General features: G+C 44.6%; 1 protein-coding gene across 13 annotated transcripts in view; it reads left to right on the plus strand.

The window, feature by feature from the left end:
- The window catches only part of MAP3K13 (mitogen-activated protein kinase kinase kinase 13), a 184,917-nt gene extending 160,910 nt beyond the window's left edge, over nucleotides 1-24,007 (plus strand). For all 13 annotated transcript variants that reach the window (XM_074404652.1, XM_074404651.1, XM_074404662.1 and 10 more), the window contains 4 exons: nucleotides 7,861-8,647; nucleotides 12,158-12,228; nucleotides 15,531-15,828; nucleotides 17,356-24,007. In XM_074404652.1, coding sequence (XP_074260753.1) covers nucleotides 7,861-8,647; nucleotides 12,158-12,228; nucleotides 15,531-15,828; nucleotides 17,356-17,457 — 1,258 coding nt within the window. In that variant the 3' untranslated portion in view covers nucleotides 17,458-24,007. The remainder of the gene's footprint in view (nucleotides 1-7,860; nucleotides 8,648-12,157; nucleotides 12,229-15,530; nucleotides 15,829-17,355) is intronic.
- Nucleotides 24,008-24,817: the final 810 nt, after the last annotated feature.

Here is a 24,817-nt window from a genome sequence, read left to right on the forward strand (position 1 = left end):
GGATGATGCTAAACCATTCATGAGACACTGCCCCCATGATCCAATCACCTCCCCCAGGACCCACCTCCAACAGCAGGGATTACAACCCAACGTGAGCTTTGGGTGGGGACATAGACTCAAACCACATCACTTGTCATGGAAACAAAAGCAGGGGCTTTGATAATTACCTATATCTAACCATATGGTTCTCCTTATTGTACCCTAGCAAGGGAGTTTTGTGAAGTTTAAATAAGATAACATGTATAACATGTGAAATCATCTACCAAATGATAGGTGCTCAAAAAATGTGTTTTGGCATAGTTTAAAAAAAGATTGCCTTTCCCCCTTCTTACTACATATTTGGCTTATATTCGTTTAATCTTGGAATTCTCTTCCTGCCATTATTCCTCACCAAATTCTGCAGAGCCTCATTCCTCCCAAGTAACAGAGGTTGGCTCTCTCCTATCTAAGTTAATGTAAAGGAAAGGAATGCCCCTAAACCTAGAGTGTAGACCTAATAGTAAGATGTGAGCTACATGCAGTAAGAATAGAGGTAATGAGATAACACAAGCCAAGAATGTACTATGATGCTATCAGAATGACAGTCATTCTACCACAGCTGGACTAATATATACCTAAACTGCTAATGGGTAACTACCTGAACTACTTCCAACTTTGCTTTTACCTACTTCCCCAACCATCTAATGGTCAAGTTCTAAAAAATTGTTTTCAGATTCCACCTGACATAATCCTTGGGGTAGGGGAATTCCCAACACCCCTTTTCTTAGGTTGTACTAATTAGGGACAGAGTCTGCCTAGTGGCTGCTCCCTGCCTTCTGCCTACAGTTAAAGCCACGGGCATTGGGGGAGAAAATGGGACCACTTAACTTTTTAAAATATGAGCTCATGTTTGCTTTTATTTGGGCTGTGAGAAATATTTGAAAGAGTTTGACACCACAAGTAAATGCTTAGTCAGTGAGCTAGTGAGCACGAGGAAGGCAGCCTGCAAAGAGCTGTACTGTCAGCTGGTTGTCCCTTGAAGGACTTCCGTTTCAGATGATTTAGACAGCCCAATGATGACCAAGTGAGAAGTCTGGAGACCTTGGAGGAGATCAGAGAGGAGAAGCCATTCAACCATCCTTAAGCCCAGGTTTCAGTTTATGTTTAGTTAGAGACTAAAAGGAAGAGTGTCAGGTTCAATCATGGACACTTCCAGCCTGTCATAAGTGAGTACAGTCCAACAAGATCGTCTAAATGCCCCATAATAAGGAGAAGCCTGCAATGGGGAAGAACTACGCGTTGGGGTCCAAAGACTTGGGTTCAGATTATGAGTTCTGCCATTTGCTAGCTTTGTGATGGCTACAAGCCAGCATAACCTCTGATCCTCAGTGTGCTTTTCCATAAAATGCATATTGTAATAGTAGAAACCAAGTGCTTTCTGCAGTGCAAGTTGGCCAGCTGACCACAGAGTTTTGAATCTGGGACAGGAAGGTGCCGAGAGCAAATAATACCCTACCCACCTTATCATAAACCCTTAGTACCTGGAACTTCCATACGAAGACAAGCCCTTAACTGTACTTTTCCTGTAAAACAAAAGAAACCCATCTCCTGCTGTCTGCTCCCTGCTTATGAGCTCCGGCTATTCAACATGTGGCCTCACTTTAGCAACATCTGAGAGCTTGTTATACTTGGAGGCTCTTAGGCCTCACCCCAGCCCTACTAAATAAAAATCTTCAGTTTTGAAAAGCTCCCCAGATGATTTTATGTGCCTTCAGGTTTGAACTCTGACCATTCAATAAACCAGATTGAAAATTAGGAGATACTTTTTGTCTGGATTCTACCACTAATGAGCTTTGAGAGCATAAGCCACTTTGGCTGGGCTGTAAGTTCTTTATCACACATGGTGAAGATGGGACTGTACCTGTGGTTTCCAAGCAAAGTGTGGAACACCCAAGAGCTTGCACAGAGGTTTCTCCCAGGCCACTGCAGGGGTAGAAAGGACAAGGAGGGGGAGCCCAGGAGCCCTGCAGAGAGAAGCTGCTGCCCTCTACTTCAACCAGCTCCACTATATCTGTTTTATATACTGCATTTCTCATAATAATTCATTAGAGAGAAGGATTCTGTTGTTAAAAACAAAAAAGTTTGGGCCCATCACCTCTAAAATTTTATGCTGACTTGTGTCTTTCTGGTCTAAAGAAGGATAAGGCTACTCGCTGGTAGAAAGAAAGCAGTGGTTCTTCCTGGTAATCCTAGAGCAGGCGTCCCCAAACTTCTTACACAGGGGGCCAGTTCACTGTCCCTCAGACCGTTGGAGGGCCGCCACATACTGTGCTCCTCTCACTGACCACCAATGAAAGAGGTGCCCCTTCCTGAAGTGCGGCGGGGGGCCGGATAAATGGCCTCAGGGGGCCACATGCGGCCCATGGGCTGTAGTTTGGGGACACCGGTCCTAGAGGCTCTGCCCTGAATCAGTTCATCAGTTCTGAAACCAGTCATTATTTGCCGACAGGCCTTGGAAGCAGTGTAGGCAAGGTTTACCTTCAGGCCTCTGACTTTCTTTTGCACATAATCTTCATGACTGGCCCAGTGGGCACCTGAACAGGACTGTGAAAAGACCCCCCCCCCACTTTAGGATCAAAGTGGAATGCCAGTGTCACTCTGCACTAGCCCATCTCTTCCTGCTTCTGCTCAACCTCCTGCTGAGCTATTTCCTCCTTCTCTGATCCCTCCCTTCCTTTTCCTTCCTTCAAGCTTCACTAAGTACTCACTATAAACAAGACTCCTTGCTAGGGCCCTTTACACACAAAGATGGGTAAGACATAGTCCCAACCTGTAAGGAGATCATGTCTAGGCCAAACTCTCTGAACTTAACCTCTTACCTAATTAAGCTGAGGTTTTCCTCTCTGGTACCAGATCTCTTTTCTTTGTGAGCCCCTGAAAGATCTGCCCAGATCCATTATCATACAGATTTCTGATTGTGGACAAACACTCATGCCAATACACTGGCATATTGGCACCAAGCTGATAGCTAGGGCTATGAGGAAGAGATCAAAAAGCCTGTAGAGCAGAATTATAAGTTAAAGAGGATTGCGTTCCTAGACTAGTGTACTAGTCTGTTTTAACACCACCATAAAGAACTACCTGAGACTGGGCTATTTATTTATTTTTTTTTAGGACAGGTCTCACTATGTTGTTCAGTGTTGCCCAGGCTGATCTCGAACTCCTGAGCTCAAGCAATCTGCCCTCCTTGGCCTCCCAAAGTGCTGGGATTACAGGTGTGAGCCACCACACCTAGCCTGAGACTAGATAATTTATAAAGAAAAGAGGTTTAATTGACTCGACAGTTCCACATGGCTGGGGACGCCTCAGGAAACTTACGATCATGGTGGAAGACGAAGGGGAAGCAAGGCATGTCTTACATGGCAGCAAGAGAGAGTGAGGGGGAAACTGCCACACACTTTTAAACCATCAGATCCCTTGAGAACTCACTAGCATGAGAACAGCATGGGGCAAATTGTCCCCATAATCCAATCACCTCATACCAGGTCCCTACCTTGACATATGAGGATTCAACATGAGATTTGGGTGAGGACACAGAGCCAAATCATATCATTCCACCTCAGCCTCTCCCAAATCTCATGTCCTTCTCACATTTCAAAACCAATCATGCCTTCCCAACAACCCCCAAAGTCTTAACTCATTTCAGCATTAACTCAAAAGTCCAAGTCCCTGTCTCAGATGAGACAAGGAAAGTCCCTTCCACCTGTGAGCCTCCAAAATCAAAAATAAGTTACTTACTTCCAAGGCACAATGTGGGTACAGGCTTTGGGTAAACACCCCCATTCCAAAGGGAGAAATCAGTCAAAACAAAGGTGCTACAGGCTCATGCAAATCCAGAACCCAGCAGATCTATCATTAAATCTTATAGCTCTGAAATAATCTACTTTGACTCCATGTCTCACATCCAGGCCACACTGATGCAAGGGGTAAGCTCCCAAGGCTTTGGGCAGCACCACCCCTATGGCTTTGCAGGATACAGCCCCTGTGGCTACTTTCACAGGCTGGCATTGAGTGCCTGTGACTTTTACAGATGCATGCTGCAAGCTATTGGTGGATCCACCATTCTGGGGTTTGGAGGATGGTGGCTGTCTTCTCACAGCTCTACTAGGCGGTGCCCCAGTGGGGACTCAGTGTGCAGGCTCCAACCCCACAGTTCCCCTCCACACTACCCCAGTAGAGGTTCTCCATGAGGGCTCCACCCCTCAGCAGACTTCTGCCTGGACATCCAGGTGTTTCCATACGTCCTCTGAAATCTAGACAGAGGTTCCCAAACTCTTGCCTTCTGTGCACCTACAAGCCCAACACATGTGGAAGCCACCAAGGCTTGGGGCTTGCACCTCTGAAGCAATGGCTTGAGCTATACCTCGGCCCCTTTTAGTTATGGCTGTAGCTGGAGCAGCTGGGATGCAGGATACCATGACCTGAGACTACATAGAGCAGCTGGGCCCTAGGTCTGGCCCATGAAACCATTTTCCCCTCATAGACCTCTGGGCCTGTGATGGAAGGGGCTGCCACAAAGATCTCTGAAATGCCCTGGAGACGTTTTCTCCATTGTTTTTGCAGTTAACATTTAGCCCCTCTTTATTTATGTGAATTTCTGCAACCATGGCTTGAATTTCTCCCCCAGAAAATGGTTATTTTTTTTTCTTTTCTACTGCATGGTCAGGCTGAAAATTTTCCAAATTTTTATGCTCTACTTCCCTTTTAAATGTAAGTTCCTTGTGAATGCATATAACTGTATGCTGTTAAGAACAGCGAGGCTACATCTTGAACACTTTGCTGCTTAGAAATATCTTCCACCAGATACTCTAAATCTTCCCTCTCAAGTTCAAAGTTCCACAGATCTCTAGGGCAGGGGCAAAATGCTGTCCGTCTCTTTGGTAAAGATTAGCAAGAGTGACCTTCACTCCAGTTCCCAATAAGTTCCTCATCTCCATCTGAGACCATCTCAGTTTGGATTTCATTGTCGATATCAGCATTTTTGCCAAAACCATTCAACAAGTCTCTAGGAAGTTCCAAACTTTCCCACATCTTCCTGTCTTCATCTGAGTCCTCCCAGACTGTTCCATTCTCTGCCCATTACCTGATTCCAAAGCTGCTTCCACATTTTCAGATCTCTTTATGGGAGTGCCACTCCCCTGGTACCAATTTTCTGTATCAGTCCTTTTTCACACTGCTATAAAGAACTACCTGAGACTGGGTAATTAATACAGAAAAGAAGTTTAATTGACTCACAGTTCCATGTGGCTGGAGAAGCCTCCAGAAACTTACGATCATGGTGGAAGGTGAAGGGGAAGCGAGGCATGTCTTACATGGCAGCGAGAGAGAAAGTGATGGGGGAGCTGCCACATATTTTTAAACTATCAGATCTTATGAGAACTCACTATCACAAGAACAGCATTGGGGAAGCTGTACCCATGATCCAATCACCTCTCACCAGGTCCCTTCCCCAACATGTGGGGATTACAATTTGACATGAGATATTTGGGTGGGGACACAGAGCCGAACCATATCAGCTAGTGAGGCATAGGATATAATACAGAAGGAATAACAGAAATCCTGTCAGTGGAAATGTAGGTTGTTTCCAGCTTTTTGCTATTTCAAATAATACTGTAACATAACATCATCAAACATATATTTTGATGCACATATGAGGGGACTTCAAAAAGTTCATGGAAAATGTAATTATAAACCATAACAACTAAAAATATAAACTTTACTTCTGAACATAAGCTCCATCAAGGTTAAGACAGTTTTGTAAGTGATTTTATCAGCCATTTAATTCATCCCTAAAAAACTGAGGGTCCTGGGAATGTATCCATGTCAATACAGTCTTTTTCAGATTATTAACTGAAGAAAAATGGATGCCCTTTAAAGGTATTTTAAGATTAGGAAACAGAAAGAAGGAGCCAAATCAGAACTGCAAGGTGGACGCCTAATGATCTCCCACAGAAGCTCTTGAAAAATTGCCTTTGTTTGATGAGATGAATGAGCAGGAGCATTGTCATGGTGGAGAAGGACCCTCTGGTGAAGGTTTCCTGGACTTTTTTCTGCTAATACTTTGGCTAAGTTTCTAAAACACTCCCATAATAAGCAGATATTGTCATTCTTTGGCCCTCCAGAAAGTCAACAAGCAAAATGCTTTGAGCATCCCCAAAAAACTGTTGCCATAACCTTTGCTTTTTTTTTTTTTTTGATTTGTAGAGACAGGGTCCTGCTAGGTTGCCCAGACTGGTCTCAAACTCCTGGCCTCAAGCAGTCCTCCTAAAGTATTGGGATTACAGGCATGAGCCTGTACCTGGCTGACCTTTACTTTCTTTTTTTTTTTTTGAGATGGAGTTTCACTCTTGTCACCTAGGCTGGAGTGCGGTGGCCCAATCTCAGCTCACTGCAACCTCTGCAACCTGGGTTCAAGTGATTCTCCTGCCTCAGCCTCCCAAGTAACTGGGATTACAGGTGCCCACCACCATGCCCGGCTAATTTTTGTATTTTTTGGAAACATGAGGTTTCACCATGTTGGCCAGGCTAGTCTCAAACTCCTGACTTCAGGTGATCCACCCACCTTGGCCTCCCAAAGTGCTGGGATTACAGGTGTGAGCCACCATTCCCGGCCAACCTTTACTCTTGACCAGTCTGCTTTAACTGGACCAGTTTCACCTCTTGGTAGCAATTACTTTAATTGTGCTTTGTCTTCAGCATCATACTGGTAGAGCTGTGTTTCATCTCCTATTACAATTTCACTTATTCAAAGAAATGTTTGAAGATCTTGATCCCAAGTGTTTAAAATTTCTGTTGTGTGCAAGTTCTGCTCTTGTACGCAGCTGATCTGAATGCAACGGTTTGATTCCCATTGAGTGGAAAGTTTGTTCAGCTTTAATTTTTCTATCAGAATTGTGTAAGCTGAGCCAGATGAGATGTCTGTTGTTTCTGCTGTTAATCTTCAGTTCTTGTCAATTAGGGCATGAATAAGATGAATTTTTTTCTCACAAATTGATGTGGTTGAACTGCTCCTGTGGGCTTCATCTTCAACATCATCTCATCCCTCCCCACCAACTTTTTTTTTTTTTTTTTTTTTTTTGGTGAGATGGAGTCTTGCTCTGTCACCAGACTGGAGTGCAGTGGCACAATCTCATCCCACTGCAACCTCTGCATCCTGGTTTCAAGTGATTCTCTTCCCTCAGCCTCCCAAGTAGCTGGGACTACACATGCAAGCCACCATGCCCAGCTAACTTGTATTTTTCGTAGAGACAGGGTTTCACCATGTTGGCCAAGATGGTCTTGATCTCTTGACCTCGTGATCCATCCGCTTTAGCCTCCCAAAGTGCTGGGATTACAGGAATGAGCCACCGCGCCCGGCCCATTTCTTCTTAAAGACGTTATCCATTTGTAAACTGCTGAGTTATTTGGGACATTGTCCCCATAAACTTTTCATAAAGCATCAATGTTTTCACCATTCTTTCACTTAAGCTTTACCACAGATTTAATGTTTGTTCTTCAACTGTAGCAGAATTCATATTGCTCTGATAGGGGCTCTTTTCAAAGCGATCTTTCTTAGTGCCTCAAACTAGATCATGTTTACACGTTACCAACAAGTTGGTATGAGTTTGTTTCAGTGCAAAAAATTTTGAGATCCATGCATATTTTTTTCATAACATGTGTTTTCCGTGAACATTTTGAAGACCCCTCATATGTTATCTCCATTGGATAAATCCTGGTGACTGCTGATTCAAAGAGTCTGTGTATTTTATGTTTTAGGATACATTTCCCCAAACTCAAATGTGTTTTCATGTGTTTAAAACTAAACCTGTTCTTTTCTCCTAGACCAGACTTGTTGAGATCAGAAGGGATCCCCACTACAGAAGTGGCTCCCACGGCATCCCCTTTGTCCGGAAGTCCCAAAATGTCCACCTCTAGCAGCAAGAGCCGATATCGAAGCAAACCACGCCACCGCCGAGGGAATAGCAGAGGCAGCCATAGTGACTTTGCCTCAATCTTGAAAAACCAGCCAGCCCAGGAAAATTCACCCCATCCCTCTTACCTACACCACGCTCAATCCCAGTACCCTTCTCTCCATCACCATAATCCTCTGCAGCAGCAATACCAGCAGCCCCCTCCTGCCACGTCCCAGAGTCACCATCCCAGACTCAATATTCACGGACAGGACATTGCAGCCTGCGCCAACAACCTGCGGTATTTTGGCCCAGCAGCGGCCCTGCGGAGCCCACTCAGCAACCACGCCCAGAGACAGCTGCCTGGCTCGAGCCCTGACCTCATCTCCACGGCCATGGCTGCAGACTGCTGGAGAAGTTCTGAGCCTGACAGGGGCCAGGCTGGTCCCTGGGGCTGTTGCCATGCTGACCCTTATGACCCCTGCCTTCAGTGCAGACCAGAACAGTATGGATCCTTAGATGTGCCCTCTGCTGAGCCAGCGGGGAGGAGCCCTGACCGTTCCAAGTCACCAGCACATAATCCTCTCTTGGAAAATGCCCAGAGTTCTGAGAAAATGGAAGAAAAAGGATTCAGCAGCTGTAGGTCTGAGTCATCCCTCGGCACCACTCAGCTCATCACTCCTCCAGTGCTACCTCGAAAAACAAGGCCTCTGCAAAAGGTAAAGTGTACCGGCAAGAGTAGCCTGCGTCACTGCCTTCAAAGAATGTCAGAGCCTGTCGTGTTACACACATTAGAAAGCATATGTAAAAACCATACACTTTATAAAAGGATAAGATGAAAGAAACATGAATAGAAACTTATTTTACTTTAAATTCGTTCTTTCCATACTACGTAAGTGTTAAGCTACAGAATACACTTTAGGAACCACTGACCCAGAGGACTGAATCAAATGTATGCATAATAATTTATGAGTAGATAACTATATATTGGGGATATGGGATGGGTGTGGTGGCTCAAGCCTATAATCCCAGCACTTTGAGGGACCGAGGCAGGTGGATCTCTTGAGGTCAGGAATTAAAGACCAGGCTGGCCAACATAGTAAAATTCCACCTCTATTAAAAAAAAATACAGAAATTAGTCAGGTATGGTAGCATGCACCTGTAATCCCAGCTACTTGGCAGGCTGAGGCATGAGAATTGCCTGAACCTGGGTGGTGGAGGTAGCAGTGAGCCGAGATCGCACTGTTGCACTCCAGCCTGGGCAGCAGAGCGAGACTCCATCTCAAAAAAAAAAAGAAAAAATAACTGTAGAGTAGGGATATGTAATCAAAATAGTTTGGAAACCGCTATCCTAGCAGTCTAGTTCTGAGGGATGTTATGAATAAGTTTTAGTTGAAGAAGCACGGTATTCTCTTATTCCCTCATGCAGATGACCAAATCCTCCACTTTGAGAAATCACATGGTCAGCTTGTTTAACCAAGCATTTCCCTCCCCTATTTGAACATACAGCCTTTTAAAATTAACACCTATTAATCCCCCCTGGCATTGCCTTTCTTCACAATTTACTTTGGAAAACATTGCCTTAAATTTTTTTTTTTTTTTGAAACGGAATCTTGCTCTGTCACCCAGGTTAGAGTGTAGTGATGCCATCTTGGCTCACTGCAACCTCTGCCTCCCATTTTCAAGTGATTCTCCTGCCTCAGCCTCCCAAGTAGCTGGTACTTCAGGCACCCGCCATCACACCTGGCTAATTTTTGTACTTTTAGTAGAGATGGGGTTTTACCATATGGGCCAGGTTGGTCTTGAACTCCTGACCTTGTGATCCACCCACCTCGGCCTCCCAAAGTGCTGGGATTACACAGGCCTCTGGGCCTGGCCCCACATTGCCTTAATTGACAAGCGTCACGACCCAGACAGTTCTTAGTCATTGAAATCTGTTTCTCTTCTCCTTATCCACTGGCTGCCTCGGATTTGTCAGCTGGGAAGCAGACTACCAGAGCAGTTCACAGCACGGGCCTCGGAGCCAGACAGATCTCACTTTAAAGCCAGGCTCTTCCACTTAGTGCCTCTATGGACCTCAGTTTCCTTGTCTATAAAATGGGTCTAATACTGGACTCTGCCTCATCATTTGATAAGAAGATTACATGCATTCATACATATAAAGCGTTTAGAACAGGGCCTGGAACCTGGCACCTTTCCAAAGGTATTAGCTCTTCTTGCTATGGGTCAAAAAATAAGATTATGTAGGAAAAGTGTTTACAACATGGTAGATACCCACCCAGTTCTAATTTTGGTTTCATCTCATCATCATTGTTCATCAGAAATTTAGCTGAAGGAATGAAAGGGCATAACATGTAATGAGTATGTTTGATCAACTAGGCATTGAGTAGAGAAGAAGCTGAAGCTGAGGGCTGTTTTCTGGGAACTGCATTTCCCTGTCCACCTACGCTGCTGCTCCTGTGCTGACTAAGCAATCCCAGAGATTAAATTGTGTTTCGGGGTCTGGGTGTGGTGGCTCACGCCTGTAATCCCAGCACTTGGGGACGCCAAGGCGGGCAGATCACCTGAGGTCAGGAGTTCGAGACCAGCCTGCCAACATGGTAAAACCCTTTCTCTACTAAAAATACAAAAATTAGCTGGGCATGGTGGGGTGCACCTGTAATTCCAGCTACTCAGGAGGCTGAAGCAGGAGAATCACTTGAACCCAGGAGGCGGAGTTTGCAGTGAGCCGAGATCACACCACTGCACTCCAGCCTGGGCAACAGAGCAACACTCTGTCTCAAAAACTAAGTAAGTAAATAAACAAAAATTGTGTTTCAGCTGGTGCAGTTGATTTGGGCCAATCCATTCTCTGCTCCTTCAACTCCAACGGCCAGTAACTTGTATTTTTTGGTAACTTCTTTATTAATTTGCATACCATACGATCCTTCCTTTTAAAGTATAGAGTTCAATGCTTTTTTCCACGGAGTTGTGTAACTATCACCACAACCAATTGTACCACACTTTTATCACCCCAAAAACCCCACAGCCTTTAGCAGTCACCCCATCCCCCAGGCTCCTTCAAATAACATGTATCTCTGAACCTTTCTCATGTCATTTTGAGACCATCTATGGGTCTTTAGCCTACAGAACACACACCTTGTGCATCTGGCCTCGTTAGGACCTCACTCCCACAGAGCAGCTCAACTTCTCTTTACCAAAGCCTACTCCCGCGGGTACTCCTAGGGGAAACTACTCATCTCGGCAGTCAGGATAACTTCATCTCTGTCTTTCCCATTTAAAAAAAAAGTATATCAGAATACAAATCAGTAAGAGTGATGATATTTTAGAACCGACTTTTAAAAAGGAAAATTATTCTCAATATCTGGTATGACTCCTTGTACCCAATTACCCACCTTACAAGCGACTAGGTAATCCAGCATATCATTATGCTGTGGCTAAGGACAGTTGATCTCAAGTGTGGCTGCTCTTCTGCCCTTGGTTTGAGATGAGTTCTCTGAAAGATCACCTCAGGCAGGACACTTACCCTGCCTTCCAGATCAACCACAGAGCCCCAGCAATCACAGGGCCCCAGATGTCCCAGCCGGAGCTCCCTTATTGCTGCCAACATGCTGACTCGGTAAAAATGCATTAAGCACTTTCTTTTAATTGGCAAACAATAATTATATATATTTATAGGGATAACACCAATTTTGTATGCAGTATTGTATTAATGGAGCGAGGCATACAGTACAAACAGGATATAGTGTGACTCTCAAAAATGTCTATCTCTAACTATGTAATATTAGTTAAAAAGTGATTGGTATATAAAAAGGGGAAAAGCAATTGTTGGGCTTTGAAGATTTGAAAGATCACTTCTATAACAGACCCTGGAACCACCAGTGACAATGGTTACAAGAGACTGCTCCCAAATCCAAGACGTCCTCTTCAGCTTCCCTCCCCATCACTTACCTCTGGACCCTTTAATGGAGCCATCACCTCCCTGAGGACACAGATCAAGTTTTACTCCCTTCTACGCGTCTTTCAGCATCTAACGCAGGCCCGCCATTGTGGGTACCCTGGAAAGCTGCTAAATGAATAATGAGGACATACATGTTTAAAGATGACATTCAGCAAGCTACTACTAAATGCCTTTTGACGATAATTACATTTTTTACAGGTAGTGGGGATGGGGTGAGAGAGAGTGACACTGACATAAATAAAACTCTATTTTTTCTTGTTCTCCTCAGAGTGGAGATGACTCCTCAGAAGAGGAAGAAGGGGAAGTGGATAGTGAAGTTGAATTTCCACGAAGACAGAGGTAAAACCAACAAATGCACACGATGGCTTTTAGTGGAGTGGGGAAAAACCCTAAGTTTGCCACACCTGCTCTTCAACCACAGGTCATTCCCCGGCAGCCACCGCCGGGGAACTTGGAACTCCCTGTGTTCATGTTTCCCTGTTGCCACCTTTTGGCAATTGTCCGTGCACAGCAGATCCTAGTTCATCAGCATTTATTTATTTATTTATTTTTTTTTTTTTTTTTTTTTTTGAGACGGAGTTTCGCTCTTGTCACCCAGGCTGGAGTGCAATGGCACGGTCTCGGCTCACCGCAACCTCCGCCTCCTGGGTTCAGGCAATTCTCCTGCCTCAGCCTCCTGAGTAGCTGGGATTACAGGCACACGCCACCATGCCCAGCTAATTTTTTGTATTTTTAGTAGAGACGGGGTTTCACCATGTTGACCAGGATGGTCTCGATCTCTTGACCTCGTGATCCACCCGCCTCGGCCTCCCAAAGTGCTGGGATTACAGGCTTGAGCCACCGCGCCCGGCTCATCAGCATTTATTTTACAGCAACCTCACGATGAGGAGCTCATAGATTTGAGGCTACAATTGAGAATACGGTGGGCCATTTGCGACAGATGGCCACGCTGTTTTATGGGTAATTGTATTGGTTTCTAGTGTGCCTCCTGTGTTTGTCTGCTCGGGCTTCTGTAACACAAACTGGATGCTTAAACAACAGAAATTTATTTCTCACAATTCTGGAGCTGGGGAAGTTCAAGATCAAGGTTCTAGCTTACTTAGTCCCTGATGAAGGCTCTCATCCTGGCTTGCAGACAGCCACCTTCTTGCCGTTTCCCCACATGGCAGAGAGAGATCTTCCTCCTTTTAAAAGGTCACAGTCTTATTGGATTAGGCCCCCACTCTTATGACCTCGTTTAACATTAATTACCTCCTAAAGATTCTATCTAGAGGGTCTATCTAGATACAGTTAGATTGGAGGTTAGAGCTTCAACTGATGGATTTGGGAGGAAGACAATTCAGTCCAGAGCATTCCCTATGCCTTAGATTTTATACCTCAAGTTAAACGTGATTAGATAAGTTGAGTCCACCTTCAACCCAGCCTTAGAAATAGCTTCTTGCTTAGTTAGCGATAATAATATTCCTGGTAGGAGTAAATAAGGGCCATTTCCCCTCACTTCTAGAACAAAAGCTGCCCCTAATGTAGAGGAGAAGATAGTTTCCCTACTAGGAGGTCTTTTCTGCCAATAGACATTCTGTTCTTGAAGAGTAATGCTCTAAGAGTCTCCCCAGGAAGGTATGTGTATCTGCCCCAAGACAGGAATTCCCTACAAACCAAAGGACTCCTGGCCCTTTGATAAATTATATTCTGGATCCCCACATTATGCACAAAATTGAAATCTGTTCTCATTCTCTGCTATTCCTGGGCTCTTGGTGGCCTCTTCTTATATATCCCTGATCTGTCCCGCTGACCCCCCACCAACTCTCACCTCATCACCTGGCCTGGGCATCAGCCAGGCCTAGGCCATATGGCATAAAATCTCTTTGTACTAGGCCGGGAGCTGTGGCTCATGCCTGTAATCCCAGCACTTTGGGAGGCTGAGGCAGGTGGATCACCTGAGGTCAGGAGTTCAAGACCAGCCTGGCCAACATGGCCAAATCCTGTCACTACTAAAAATACAAAAATTAGGCCGGGTGCGGTGGCTCAAGCCTGTAATCCCAGCACTTTGGGAGGCCAAGGCGGGTGGATCATGAGGTCAAGAGATCGAGACCATCCTGGTCAACATGGTGAAACCCCGTCTCTACTAAAAATACAAAAAATTAGCTGGGCATGGTAGCGTGTGCCTGTAATCCCAGCTACTCAGAAGGCTGAGGCAGGAGAATTGCTTGAACCAGGGAGGCAGAGGTTGCAATGAGCCGAATAGTGCTACTGTACTCCAGCCTGGGCAATAAGAGTGAGACTCTGTCTCAAAAAAAAAAAAAAAAAAAAAGTCTTTGTACTAAGAAATACAGAAAGATCAGACACTGGCAAAAGAAAAAGGCAGTCTTTATTTGTTTTGTTATATTTTTTAAACCATTGTAAGCTAATATTCTTATTTACTAAGCTGCTTGTAAACAATGGGAAGGAACTGAGGAACTTTTGTAAATTATCTCCCCAGAAGCTTTGGCTTACCAGAGCTAAACCTAGATGTTAACTAGGTTAGCTAACATTTAGTTTCATTTAGGCATGAGGTCCTAACTGCCTGGGCAGTACCCACAGCTGCAGAGTGAATGTTCCTTCCAAGCTCATTTCTGTTGGAGGTTGGTCAACAGGGGCAGTGAAGGCACTTGGGCCTCCAGGGCCACCAGGCCCAATGGACACTGGACTCTGTGAAATGAAGCTGGGGTGGATTGATGGGGAGGTGAGGGATGGGAGTTAGAGAAGGACACTGATCAAAGTGTGTGTAGACCCAGCCCAAGCCTCAGCTCTGCCTTTTCTGATGGAGTGGCCTTAACCAGGTCACTGCCCTTCTCTGGCTCCAGTTTTCTCATGTGGGAAATGGGTTAGTCCAGAGACTCTGCAAAGTCTTTTTCACCTGTGAGAATCTATAACTCCCTAAATAAGGGGCATAATTTCAGTTTGGACATTTCCATACTGCACATACCTGTACATAATGTTATTAGACAAGCTGATTGTTTTCAGACCATTCATAGCCATCACTTGGAGCATAGTGTTTATCACATAAATATATAAACCAAATAAAAGGGGAAATTAAAATTTCCTTCTTGTGTTAGTCACCTCAGGCTGCCATAACAGAATACTCCAAATTGGATGGCTTAAACAACAAGAGTTTATTTCTCATGTTCTGGAGCTGGGGAAGTCCATGATCAAGGTGTTAGCAGATTCCATTTCTGGTGAGGGCTCTCTTCCTGGCTTGCAGACAGCCACCTTCTGCTTCCTCACCTGGTCTTTGCCCTGCATATGCATACTGAAAGACAGAGCGAGGAATGGAGATAATCTCTTCCTCTTCCTATAAGGCCACCAATCCTATCTGATTAGGACCCCACCCTTATGACTTCATTTAACTTTGTTCACCTCCTAAAAGCCTGATCTTCACATACAGTTGCACTGAGTATTAGGGCTTCAACACAGAATTTCATGGGAGATAAAAATTCAGTCCATTGTTTTAGCGTTAAAAGTTCAATAGTTTCTACCTATCTTTTTAGGCCTCCTCAATGGTAGGAAAAAAACCTAGATGATCTCTACCAACACGAGTGGCAGATAAGGAAAGGAAAGTAGTCGTTCCCGTGATTAAGTTCTCCTGGTTCTTCTGGTTCTAGGCCCCATCGCTGTATCAGCAGCTGCCAGTCATATTCAACCTTTAGCTCTGAGAATTTCTCTGTGTCTGATGGAGAGGAGGGAAATACCAGTGACCACTCCAACAGTCCTGATGAGTTAGCTGATAAACTTGAAGACCGCTTGGCAGAGAAGCTAGACGACCTGCTGTCCCAGACGCCGGAGATTCCCATTGACATATCCTCACACTCAGATGGGCTCTCTGACAAGGAGTGTGCCGTGCGCCGTGTGAAGACTCAGATGTCTCTGGGCAAGCTGTGTGTGGAGGAACGTGGCTATGAGGTGGGGGCTTCTCCCTTCTCCTCCATCACTATTTCCTTTTTTGCTCTTTGGGGTTCAAGTCTGCAGAGCCTTTACAATTTTCATTTAGTAATAAGATACAACAACCTTGTATTAGTCTGTTCTCACAATGCTATAAGGAACTACCTGAGACTGGGTAATTCATGAAGAAAAGAGGTTTAATTGACTCACAGTTCCACAGGCTGTACAGGAAGCATGGCTGGGAGGCCTCAGGAAGCACAGTCATGGTAGAAGGTGAAGTCATGGTTAGATGTGAAGCAAGCATGTCTTCTTCACATGGCGGCAGGAGAGAGAAAGCGAAGGGGGAAGTGGCTCCCACCTTGAAACCGTCAGATCTCGTGAGAACTCACTTGCTATCATGAGAATAGCAAGGGGAAAATCTGCCCCCATGATCCAGTGACCTCCCAGCAGGTGCCTTCCTCAACACTGGGAATTATAATTCAACATGAGAGTTGGGTAGGGTCACAGAGCCAAGCCATATCAGGCCTCCAAAAAGTAGAAGTACAGAGATCAACAGAGCTCCCAGAAAGTAGGGCAGTTTCTCTGAAATGACACACACACACATTGAACTGCTCAGGAAACCTTCATGTCAAGATTTAACTCAAAAATCACCTCTTCCCACTCCCATTTCCCAACATGGTTAAAGGTCTGAGGTTAGGTCAGGTGCGGTAGATTACGCCTGTAATCCCGGCACTTTGGGAGGCTGAGGCAGGAAGATCACTCTAGGGTCAGGAGTTTAAGATCAGTCTGGGCAACATAGCAAGACCTCACTTCTACAAAAAAAAATTTTATTAGCTGAGTGTGATGATACATCACTGCAGTCCCAGCTACTGGGGAGGCTGAGGCAGGAGGATCTCTTGAGCCCAGGAGTTTGAGGCTGCAGTGAGCTATGATCAAACCACTGCACCCTAGCCTGAGCAACAGTGAGACCCTGCCTCTGAAAAAAAAAAATTTTTTTTTAAGGTCTGAACCTTCCCTCTCCAGATCCTGACTCTTCCCTGGATGGTGCCATCATAGCACAGATAGCACTTTCTTTCATGTTCAGTACTGCCTTTGGAGAGGCAGGCTAGCATAGTGGCTGTAAGTATGTACCCTGGAATCCGACTGCCTGAATGCAAATCATAGCATTCCACTTACTATGGGACCCTGGCAAGCCACTTAACCTCTCTGTAAAATGGGGATAATAATAGCGTCTGCCTCATAGGGTTATCATGAGGACTAAATGGATTAACAGATGTATTAATAACGTACTTACAACAGTGCGTGGGGCATAGAAAGCACGATATAAGTGGTGGTCTGGTAGGCACTGTTGTTACTGTCACAGCCGTCATCATCATCATCTTCATGTGTCTTCTTTCTCCATAAGCCCCACAAGGACAGGACCTGGTCTCATTCATCTCTATAGCCCCCTTACCAAGCGCAGTGCCTGCTGTGTGGGAGGTGTTTGATATCTATTTACGGGGTGATTCTAGAAATGAATTAAGGTTTTATTTTGTCTTGCCTCTGCAGAATCCTTTGCAGTTTGAAGAACTGGACTGTGACTCTTCAGATGGGGAGTGTTCTGATGCCACAGTTAGGACCAATAAACCCTACAGCTCTGCTACCTGGTAACAAAGGAACACGCATCCTGAAGATCTCGTGACTATACTGGCATTTCAGATCCACCCCACCCTCAGACTTGTCCCACTCTCTCCCAGCATTTTGTCTGGGAAGAGAGACTGCCCCACCTTGACCACCCCTAGAAATGAGCTGCAATAACAGGAACATGAGACTTGGCAAATCTCTGGAATATAATATCCAAATGAAATTGAGTCTCACTGAACATTTCAATCAAGAATGGCAGGGATCTATTTTATTGAATATTCTAGCTACTGTAACATTGATATTTATTTTTGTTTGACATTTTAACACTTTGTACTGTAAAGAGTGAACTATATATGAGATAGAGAGAGATACAATAATTTCTTGCAGAAAAAAAGAGATAAAAAGAAAAGAACAGGAAAAAAAGAAATAAGTGGAATTTAGGAGCAACATCCTTGGGAATTTGTGGGGCCGGGAGGTATTACTGCTGCTTGAACAGGGGACCAGGTCTTTTGGCCGTACATGACTCAAGAAGAGCCAGAGCAAGACACTGAACATTTTAGAACACGGAGCAGCAAAAGAAAAGCAATTCCAGGCAGCTTGGGAAGAGACCGTATTCACTGCAACCAGCTTGTCCAGGTGGGTTATGGAAATCACTAGAAAAGTCTGGTGACCAGATACTCGCACCCAAGGTCTTCGAGGGCATGTGCTCCTCCTGGAAGGGAAAAACAAACCAACCTGTATCTGTGGAAGCTGGTTTCGTTTTTAGAGGTTTAAGCAGCAGTTGGTAGTGAGGTTTACAGATAGTGTCAAATCTTGTTTTTGGCAAATACGTCCCTATTTAGTGCTGTCACTGTCATTGCCTTGGCAAATGTGCTACCTTGACCCAATGTGTTGATCCTTCATCCTCAAGTGCCATTGCCTTGTAGCAGCTTACTTCCTTGCTGCCTGCTGCCCACTTCCTGCGCAACAGAGGTTGGGGGGCAGTAGTGAGGAGGAGAAAAGGGTAAGAGAGGAAGAACATCTCCAACAGTGTTAGGAAAGCGAGCGTGGAATTTATAAAACTGCATCTCAGGACGACTCAGTTCAGCTACATGGAGAAGATGGAATCACCCCTCTCTGGAACCAGGTTGCTTGTCCACTTGAGTCATATTGATTCAAGCAGGAGAACAGACTTTGAAGGTAGCTGGAATGTGTGTGTGTCTATCCAGTGTCCAAGCCCAAACCACCCTTGTTTTTATTCACTAACTCATTCTATCTTAGAAGTTTTTGTTTGTTTGTTTTTGTTGTTGCTGCTGCTGCTGTTGTTCTGAGACAGAGTTTTGCTCTTTTTGCCCCGGCTAGAGTGCAATGGCACGATCTTAGCTCACTGCAACCTCCCCCTCCCAGGTTCAAGTGATTCTCCTGCCGCAGCCTCCCGAGTTGCTGGGATTACAGGCGCCTGTCACCACGCCTGGCTTATTTTTGTATTTTTAGTAAAGATGGAATTTCACCATGTTGGCCAGGCTTGTCTCAAACTCCTGACCTCAGGTGATCCACCTGCCTTGGCCTCCCAAAGTGCTGGGATTACAGCGCCCGGCCACAGCACCTGGCCTATCTAAAAAGTCTTAATGACTGGCTACCACTGTCAGAATAAAGGCAAAAACAAGCAACTTGCAAAAGGCAGCTCCTCACCCAGCACAATAGCATTTTTGTTCAATAAATAACTGGATTTGGACATTTGTGGAAAGAACAAGTGACGCTGAGCAGGGATAGGAAAGATTTTTACATCACCAAAAGCATGAGATCCTGCCTGGCTCCGGGGTAGTGGGCTCGGAAAAGCATTCCAGGGTGCCTCATGGTGCCTTGGCCTTGAGGAAAATTTTACTTAGAATTTTATGTACAAATAGATGTTGACCTAGTACCAGTCCCTGTCTCCAAGATAGATTACTGTCAAAAAACCTCTCTAGATTCGCTAGACTCTTTGACATTGCATCACGTTGAATCTTACGAAATACTTGCACAGCCAGCTGTTAAACCATTTCCAATGCACATGAAAATGTTGCCCCTCCTCTGGGTTTCACTGACTATATCAGCCAAAAAGGAAAGGCAGGAGGGAATTTCGAGTTCCTTTTGCTTGTTTGAGCCCTCCATTTGTTTACACTTTATATTGATACATTGATTTAAAATGTAGTATCTATGATTTATAGCTCTTAGGTAGGATGAAGGAAAATGTTTAATTTATACAGAGGACAGTATTGTTTGCATTAAATTATTCCATTTTGTAAAATTCTGTAGCTGGACTACACAAACGACCTTAAGTTATGGCATTATTATCATTGTTATTTTATTTTATAATATTCTCATTCTCATTTTCTGTCGATCAGAAGGTGTGATTTATGATGTAGCACAATGACTGTGTTTATTGCTAACCAGGAATGATTATGGATTTTATTATTTTAATGAAGGAATGAAAATGGAACTGCCATTTGGGAGCTCCCTGGTGTTGATCTTAGCTGTGTTCCCTAATTTTCTGTGTACAACAATCATCTGAGGATGCATGTTCTGCCCTGAAGCCCAATGGATACATTGTGATGTTGACTTGATCATGAAAGGTCCTGCGTGGGCCGATGGCCCCCAGGATGTCAAATAGTGGATGGACATATAGTTCAAAAGCTGTAAACTTTCTCAAGTTTCTTAGGAAATAAAATCATGGGACTATATTAGAAATTAAAAGAGAATTATTTAATGTCCTGAGAGGAACAGACATAGAGGGCTGATGGATTCATTTCACGAACTGACAACATAGTTTGCAGTCTCCTTCCTGCCAGGCCCCTTTATCCTCCTAGTTGGGAGGAGCAGGGAGACTGAAAAATGAAATGGTATACAGTAGTCCCCTCTTATCCACAGCTTCGCCTTTCATGGTTTCAGTTATGCTCAACTGCAGTCCAAAAATATTTGATGGAAACTTCCAGAAATCACTCCTAAGTTTTAAACTGCACGCCAGTCTGAGGAGCACGATGAGATCTTGCCCCTTCCTACCCTGGATGTGATCCTGCCTCTGTCCAGCACATTCATGCTGCTCGTCCATTAGTCACTCAGCAGCAGTCTCGGTTTTCAGATCAACTGTCTCGGTATCACAGTGCTTATGTTCAAGTTCCCTTATTTAATTACTAACAGCCCCAAAGGGGAAGAGTGCTGTGCCTAATGTACAAATGAAATTTTATCACAGATATGCAAGTATAGAAAAAAAAGGAGTATATATAGGGTTTGGTACTATCAGGGTTTTTAGGCATCCACTGGGGAACATATCCCCCACAGATAAGGGAGGACTACTGTATATACGTGTAGGGTATGACAGAAAATGCCTAGCTGTGATGTCATCCTAGAACAAGGCTAAAGAACTTTAAGGAGGAGGCTTGCTCACTTAGAGGACCAAGGGCTGGAAAAATATCTTGAAAGGCCGTATTTTCCATCCTCTGACTTCAGATCACATCGTACTGTAAATCTCTTATTCATTATCCCTTGGAACAGAGATGCTACAACTCTATGTCTTCTTTCTGTCCAACATAAAACACTGACACTTTTATGCAATTCCTGCCCACCTTTGGTGGCAACAGAGAAACATGAGGGTCAGCTTCTATCTTACATCTTTCGGTGATGGTCTTCCTAGAAAACCTACACTGATACCTCATAATTTTGATCAGTTTTTTTGAATTCTCTTCTTGATTATCTGTTACGCTATTGTCATACACCTTATCTGGATTAACTGTTATGGTAGGGTAGTAGGTAGCGGCTGAATATCAGTCATTCATTGTATAGTCAAGAGTTGAATAAAGTCCATATTGGACACATTTTGATAAGTAGAATTGACTAGAGGTTTCAGAGAAGAATGATATCCTTACTGGAGGTTAAAAAGGAAAATACTAGTCCTTTGCTTGCCCGCCTTGTGATAACCAGGAAAATCTTGAATTTATGTATGTTTCTTGGAGAACGACTGCACAGTCATCTGAAGAGTGTTGAATCGAGAGCTCAGGGAAGTTACGAGCTATTCTTCAGTCCTGACAAGTGTGTTACAACAGTGCTTCCAGGAATCTCCTAAGCCTATGGTTTCAAGCTGCTTCATTGATGGAAAGTTTAAGCATCTTGGGATGAATGTTCATGTACAGTTAACATCTGTTTTTGACTGACTGCAAGATGATGACTTAATTTAGATTGCAGATGAGCATTTGGTTTTGATTTCCATCTATTTCTAGATCATATCCTCTGGGTAACAATTCCTCTTAAAATTGCTTTGCAGAGGGACGGAGAAGCCTGCATCTACTTTGAAATTATAATGGACCTTACCGCCACTTAAGTTTAGACTTGTTTGCAAGATGGTGGGAGGCGCCTACTTAGAAAGATGAAGATGCTAGCTCTTATTCTAAGCTAGCATCTTCGTCTCGCTAGTGGAAGTTAAGATACTGTATTTTAAAATGTGGATGTCAACAAATCAATCCTTTTAGAATTAAAGAGATTTTGAGTAGGATTTATAAGTACTGGACATCTACTGTAGAGCTTCGTCATGCTAAATTATTCCCCTCTCCTTGTCTATAAGTAATAGATGTGCTGGTTTGGGGTTTTCCTGGCGCCAACCCACTTTTTTTTTTGAGGCAGGATCTCACTCTGTCACCAGGTTGGAATGCAGTGGGATGATCATGGCTTACCTCAGCCTCCCGAGTAGCTGGAAGCACAGACGTGTGCCACCATGCCCAGTTTTGTTTTGTTTTCTGTAGAGATGGGGGTTTCCCTATGTTGCCCAGGCTGGCCTCGAACTCTGGGTTCTAGCAATCCTCCTGCTTTGGCCTCCCGTATGTTTCCTACTGAGCCTAGACACAGCCTCAGAACCTCTCAACATGTCACTTGGAGCAACAATTGCCACTTGATTGGAATTGCCATTTGAGCTTGAGTTAGTCCCAATGGGAGAACGACAGGCTTGCACCAGTGTTCTCTTATGGATTCACCTGTGGCTGTCAGGGGCGGTACCAGTGAAAGGGGAAAGGCACTTGGCTCTACCCACGGCCCTTTTGGATGACAATTCCAATGGAAGGAACAGCAACCACTGATGGATCCAATTCCAAAATGTCTCTTCATTCACATCATTCAATTCTGTTGAATAAATATGTTCCTTCCTCACCTTTTATAAACAGGAAGTTCATATAAGCCCCAGTTACTTGCTTCTTTGACTCTGTGAGACTAATATACCAAAACAATGTGACACCCTTTTCGAGACTTTGACTTGTACTGTCACTATGAATTTAGTACCTTTCCAGGCAGCAAAATGTTTCTTCTTTGCTGATTTCATAGGACAAACGGCCCAACATACTCACACACCCAGTGTTAGCAACCTCGCAGACTGGCACATTAGAATCATATTAATCTGCCTGTTTGCATGTTACAACTGATACTGCAAATGCCTATTCAAGTTGGACTGAACTAGGCTAAGCGGAGGACCTTTGTGGAACCTGGTGCATTTCTCAGGGACAGGTGACTAAAGAGGGGAGCTCTGACTTCACTGCTCTGAGAAACAGAAGGTGGGTATGATGACGTGGCCAGGGTATGATGGCAGGAATTCACAGAGCCAAGCCCTAAGCAGATGGCAAGGCCACTGTAAGGAAGCTCCTGGCAGCATCCCAGCTCTGCCCTCCAGAGCCACTTCACAGCACTCAGGGGATCGCTGGCTCCTGGCCCCAGGCTGCTATCCAGTGACCAGGTGGACAGGGTCCTCCAGTGACTGCAGGCCAGAGGGAACCCCAGCCAGCACGTGCAAGCTGTTGGGAAGATGTCCCGTCTTGGCCGTATCACCCCAGTGGCTCTTCACTCCCGAGTGACCACTTCCCAGACTCTGGAAGTGGGAAGACCTTCTTTGATGCTTTATTACAATAATTTGAGCTCCTACCGATTTGGAGTAAATGAATTTCTCTTTTGTGGTTAAGTCTCCAAATGAACTCCCTTACCTGCCCCCGCTCCGGTCTCCTGTACTGTCAGTCCCCAGCTCCCAGTGTCTCTGATGCCGGCTCCCTCTCTGCGTTGAACAGCAATGGGAACAAGAACGACTATCAAAGCAAACAAACGCATGGAATTAAAAAATGTACTTCACTGTTTTCTAGTCCTGTCTTTTTCTAAATGTACTGTTTGTGTCTTGAGAGCTGCCTTAACAATCTCAGCATTTGTCAGAACTTGAGGGAAAGGAAGACTTTACGTGACTGGGTTCCGGCAGCCACGAGAAACAGGTAACGGAAAAAGCTACTTTCTGTGGTTCCTGTATCTGACACAGCCACAAAAGGCAGAGGCAATCCTTTTTATTTGGCGACCGCCTCTTGAGTATTCTGTAAAGGCTAGGCCAGCACTCTGCTTCTTCCCTGTGCCTTTCTGCTGCTCATCTAGTAGCTATTCCTGTTACTAGTGACCACATACAGGGAGCAGAGAGAGAAAAAGAAGATGAAAACCTGGTTTCCAAGGAATTATTTTGGTAAGAAGCATACTGAAAGTGGAAAGCTTAAAGCACCATTTTGGACTGTCCAATCTTCAGCCAAGCCTAACTCCCACTGGCGAGGGAAGTTGAAAGTTAGCAACATGTTCAAACAAGCACCACGTAGAACACTTATAGCCATTTGGGATATTTATTTGGGAAATTGCTTTGCCTGTAAACTCACAACTGATAAGGCACATGATTGCAAAATCGTCGGGGTAGAGGGAGACAAATCTAAGGATCCTGAAAAGGGGTAAAGGGCACACAGCCGCGATGATGTGGGAACTGTCTTTCTCCTCCCTTCGCCCTGCTCCAGGACACGACGGGCCACAGTCTTCCAAATCTGCTGCCTCCTACCCCCACTCTCATTATCAAGGCTTCTTTTAAAGAAACGCGTTTTAAAAAGTGAAATCCTTGGTGTGAAAGGATCATACCATAGCCAGCAACATCACCTGGGAATCCATCTTGAACAAGAGGCCTAGATTAAAGTCTTGGCAAGACTCTTGGCCAAGCCAAATCATCAGCCCGGCAGATGAAATCCAAGAGCAACAGTCTGGTAAGTCCTGATGAGTGACTCCTGTGGGATCAGGACCACAGGGCTGGTCAGTTCAGGTGCCAAGGTCCTTCCTTCTGTCTTTGGAAGCATTAATCCAGTCTGTGCCAATTCTGTAGTGCGGCTAGAGGAAGTAATGACGGCTATAGGCAATGAAGATACAACACAACAACGTTATCAGAAACCAAGGTTTCCTCTTTAAAAAATACGATTATTCTTTAGTTACTGTCAGCAAATAAAAAATGAAAAACATTCAGAGGGCATACTGCCTGAGGGCTCCATATACTGAACCCATTCTCTGAGCATGACACAGAAGGAATTCCTGCAGAAAGGACAGATAAGAACAT

The sequence above is a fragment of the Saimiri boliviensis genome, chromosome 8 (genome assembly GCF_048565385.1).
Source record: "Saimiri boliviensis isolate mSaiBol1 chromosome 8, mSaiBol1.pri, whole genome shotgun sequence".
Lineage (NCBI taxonomy): Eukaryota > Metazoa > Chordata > Mammalia > Primates > Cebidae > Saimiri > Saimiri boliviensis.